Raw genomic sequence first — 4,178 nt, forward strand, 5'->3', positions numbered from 1 at the left:
ACCCTGATTCATGTCCACACAACTATTACAGGATACTCTAGCTCGGATCCACAACTTTATGAAGGATATTTCCCGATTAGGGACCCTACCTAGCATATTCGCCAGACCCCAGGTTTAAGAGGAGGCTCAGACTTCATGGCAGGCAGGGGCATAGTATGATCTGGCCCCAGTTCTATAGCCAACTACTATAGCTCCCCATCTGGTGATACATCCTATTTCTATGGTTGTTCAGTACATGGCAACTAGGCCGGGTATGACTATGAAGGAGCAAAAGAGTTTGGGCAGGTTTATCAGATTGTGCCCTCCTAAGTTCTTCGGTGTCGCGGGCAAGAATGACCATGAGTTTTTGATTAGTTGCCAGGAGAGGTTGCATAACCTTGGGTTGGTAGAGTCTCATAGGGTTGATTACACTGCTTTTTAGATGGATAGACCAGCGAAGTAGTGGTAGAGGTCTTATCTTAGCTGCAGACTCGCAGGATCACCACTGATGTCATGGATTTAGTTTTTTGAGGCTTTCTTAAAAAAGTATTACCCCACAATTTAAGGGAGAGGTAAGAGATGAGTTTACAGCACCAGTACAGGGATCGATGATGGTCACGGAGTATGAGACTCAGTTCTATAAGCTCTCCAAGCATACTACCATGATTATGCTGACAGAGGAGGAGCAGATACGCTAGTTTATCAGAGGGTTGTCGGTTTCTTTGAGGTTGGCTACAGTGCAGATGGTTGCATCGGGATATGGTGTCCATTCAGGTTTAGCTAGAACATCACAGGGAGGTTCATTTAGAGGGTCGTGCTATAAGTGTGGTGTGATAGGTCACTTTGCCAGGGAGTGTCCTACTATTAGCCACTACAGACGCTAGATGTAGTAGGGTCAGCAGGTTTAGTCCCTCATGGCCTAGTTCAGCCGCCTAGAGAGGGTATACAGGGTGGTAGAGGCTAGTCTCAGTGTATGGGAGGCCCAGGTAGGCCGAACAGATGGTAAAGGTGGACACAATTATATGTATGCCTTTTCGGGTAGGTCGGAGGTGAGACATCAGATGCCGTCATCACAAGTATGATCTTCGTCTCTCATCAACCTGCCTATGCTTTTTTTGATATGGGTCCATGTATTCGTATGTATCTTCTCATTATACTACTTGATAGGATGCTTTATGTGAGCTATTGTTTGTGCCTATATGTGTAGCTACCCCCATAGGTGATTCTTTAGTAGTGGATATAGTGTATCAATCCTGTGTGGTGACTATCGTGGATCATGATGCTAGAGCGAACTTAATTATGCTAGGTATGATAGACTTTGACTTGATTCTAGGCATGAATTAGTTGTCTGGTCATCACATAGTTTTGTATTGCTTCTCCAAGACCTTTACTTGTGCTTTATTAGTATTCTTCCGGTTGTGTGGGTAGGTGCAGTTAGTCTTGTGCCGTGTGGTATGATTTCCTTCCTCTAGGCTCAGCGGTTAGTAGGGAAGGGGTGTCTATCCTATCTTGCTTATGTTCGTGACACTAGTGCTGACACTCCTATTGTTGATTCCATTCAGGTGGTCCGAGAGTTCCCTGACATATTTCCCATCGATCTACCTGGTTTTCCTTCTAAGCATGATATTTATTTCGGCATTGATGTTGAGCCAGGTACACAAACAGTCATTATTCTACCTGTCGGATGGCTTTAGTTGATTTGATGGAGCATAAGGTACAGCTGCAAGACCACTTGAATAAGGGGTTTATCTGGCCTAGTGTGTCTCCTTAGGGTGCTCCTATTCTGTTCATGAAAACAAAGATGGCACCTTGCATATGTGTATTGATTACAAGCATCTGAATAAGGTGACCATCAAGAATAGGTAGCCGATGTCATGGATCGATGACTTATTTGACGAGCTCCAGGGTGCAGCAGTCTTCTATAAGATATACTTGAGGTCAGGGTATCACCAGTTAAGGATTAGGGAGTCAGATATACCTAAGACTGCTTTCGGGACTCAATATGAGCACTATAAGTTCTTAGTCATGTCTTTCGAGTTGAATAATGCCCCTGCAGCATTCATGGAATTGATGAACCATATGTTCAGGTCCAACTTGGACTCATTTGTCATCACGTTCATTGATGACATTCTAGTCTATTCTGGAGCAGAGAGCAACATGAGCAACATCTAAGGGTAGTACTTCAAAAATGCCAAATTCACTAAGTGTGAATTTGGCTTGAGTCTGTGGCATTCTTAGGGCACGTGGTGTCTATGATGGGATTATGGTAGATCCGACGAAGATAGCGGAAGTTCGTGATTAGGCTAGGCTCACTTCTCCTATCGAGGTTTGTAGTTTCATCGGGTTGGCAGGGTATTACAGACGGTTTATGAAGGGGTTCTCTTCTATTGCAGTATCTTTGACCAAATTGACTCAGAAGAATGTTCCTTGTTAGTGGTCTGACAAGTATAAGGCGAGCTTCCTAAAGCTCAAAGCCTTGTTGACTTCAGCTCTGATTCTAACTCTTTCTATTGAGGGATAGAGATTTACAGTGTATTATGATGTTTAAAGTGTTTGCATAGGTTGCATTCTGATACAGCAGGGTTGAGTTATTGCATATGCTTCTAGGTAGCTGAAGGTGCATGAGCGGAACTATCCCACACATAATTTAGATTTGGTGGCGATAGTCTTCACATTTAAGATTTGGAGGAATTACTTGTATGGAGCCCATTGTGAGATCTATACTGACCACTATAGTCTTTAGTACATATTCAGCCAGACGGACCTTAATTTGAGATAGCATAGGGGGTTAGAGTTACTGAAGGACTATGATGTCAGTATTCTCTCACTCGGGCAAGGCAAATGTGGTAGCAGATGCTTCGATCTAGAAGGCGGTGAGTATGGGGAGTTTGGCATTTTTATAAGTTGAGGAGCGCCCTCTAGCTTTGGACATCCAGTCCTTAGCTAACTAGATGTTCATCTTGATATTTTTGAGCAGGGCAGAGTACTTGCTTGTGTAGAGGCTAGGTCTTTCTTGATGGAGCAGATTCGGGCACAACAGTTTAAGGACCCACAGCTGAGGGTGATTCATGATAAGTTACTCAGTGGGAATGCTAGGAAGGTTACCTTAGATCCGGAGGGCATTTTGAGGATTGAGGGTCGTATCTGTGTTCCTAGAATTAGAGAGCTAGTTAAGATCATCCTTGAAGAGACCCATTGTTCCAGATATTCCACTCATCTCAGTGCGACAAAGATGCATCGCGATATACGACAGCATTACTGGTAGTTTGAGATGAAGTAGGACATTGTAGCATTTGTGGCTAGGTACTTGAACTGCTAGTAGGTAAAGTTTGAGCATCAGAGGCTAGGTGGTTTGGCCCAGCGAATACCTATTCCAGAGTGGAAGTGGGAGCGGATAGCTATGGACTTTGTAGAGGGTTTACTATGTACCTCCTGAGGTTTTAATTCTATTTGGGTCATCGTAGATCTATTGACCAAGTATACTCACTTCTTACTGGTCTAGACTACCTATACTTCACAGAAGTTGGCTCAGATCTACATCTAAGTGGTAGTCTGATTACATGGTGTAGCAGTATCTATCATTTTAGACCCTGGTAATTAGTTAACTTTGCATTTCTTCGGGGCCTATACAGAAGGAGTTGGGTACCAGAGTCGAGCTTAGCACAGCTTTCCACCCCCAGACTAATGGCCAGTCAGAGAGGACAATTTAGGTCTTAGAGGACATGCTACGAGAATATGTTATTTATTTTGGAGGTCAGTGGGATCAGTCGTTGGCTTTGACAGAGTTTGCATATAATATTAGCTACCATTCGAGCATCAAGATGGACGCTTTTGAGGCATTGTATGGTATGAGATGTTGTTCCCTGGTGGGCTGGTTTGATGCCTTTGAGGTTATGCCTTGGGGCACCGATTTTCTGCGTGAGTCAATGGACAGAGTTCGTATGATTCATGAGAGGATCCATACTGCCTAGAGTAGGCAGAAGGGTTATGTTGATTGGAGGGTGTAGCCTATGGAGTTCATGGTTGGAGATCGGATATTCCTACGAGTGTCTCCCATGAAGGGCGTGATGAGATTCGGCAGGAGAGGTAAGTTAAGACCTAGATTCATCAGCCCTTTTGAGATGATATGGGTAGGGGATATAGCTTATGAGTTGGCCATACCCCTAGCACTATCAGGTGTTCACCCTGTATTCTATGTT

At 43.9% G+C, this 4,178-nt stretch overlaps 1 protein-coding gene across 1 annotated transcript; it reads left to right on the forward strand.

Moving 5' to 3' along the window:
• Positions 1-1,848: 1,848 nt before the first annotated feature.
• On the forward strand, positions 1,849-3,244 carry LOC129905070 (uncharacterized). The gene is made up of 2 exons (XM_055980444.1): positions 1,849-2,112; positions 2,957-3,244. Exons 1-2 carry the CDS (start codon positions 1,849-1,851, stop codon positions 3,242-3,244), a joined length of 552 nt encoding a protein of 183 aa, XP_055836419.1.
• The last annotated feature ends 934 nt before the right edge of the window (positions 3,245-4,178 follow it).

The sequence above is a fragment of the Solanum dulcamara genome, chromosome 10 (assembly GCF_947179165.1).
Source record: "Solanum dulcamara chromosome 10, daSolDulc1.2, whole genome shotgun sequence".
In the NCBI taxonomy this organism is placed as follows: domain Eukaryota; kingdom Viridiplantae; phylum Streptophyta; class Magnoliopsida; order Solanales; family Solanaceae; genus Solanum; species Solanum dulcamara.

What these genes read in the sequence shown, in the direction of transcription:
- LOC129905070 (XM_055980444.1), top strand. Translation starts at nt 1,849, where the DNA reads ATGTCATGGATCGATGACTTATTTGACGAGCTCCAGGGTGCAGCAGTC. An exon ending in CGTTCATTGATGACATTCTA is followed by an intron (nt 2,113 to 2,956) that starts GTCTATTCTGGA and finishes ATTTTTGAGCAG; the next exon opens with GGCAGAGTACTTGCTTGTGT.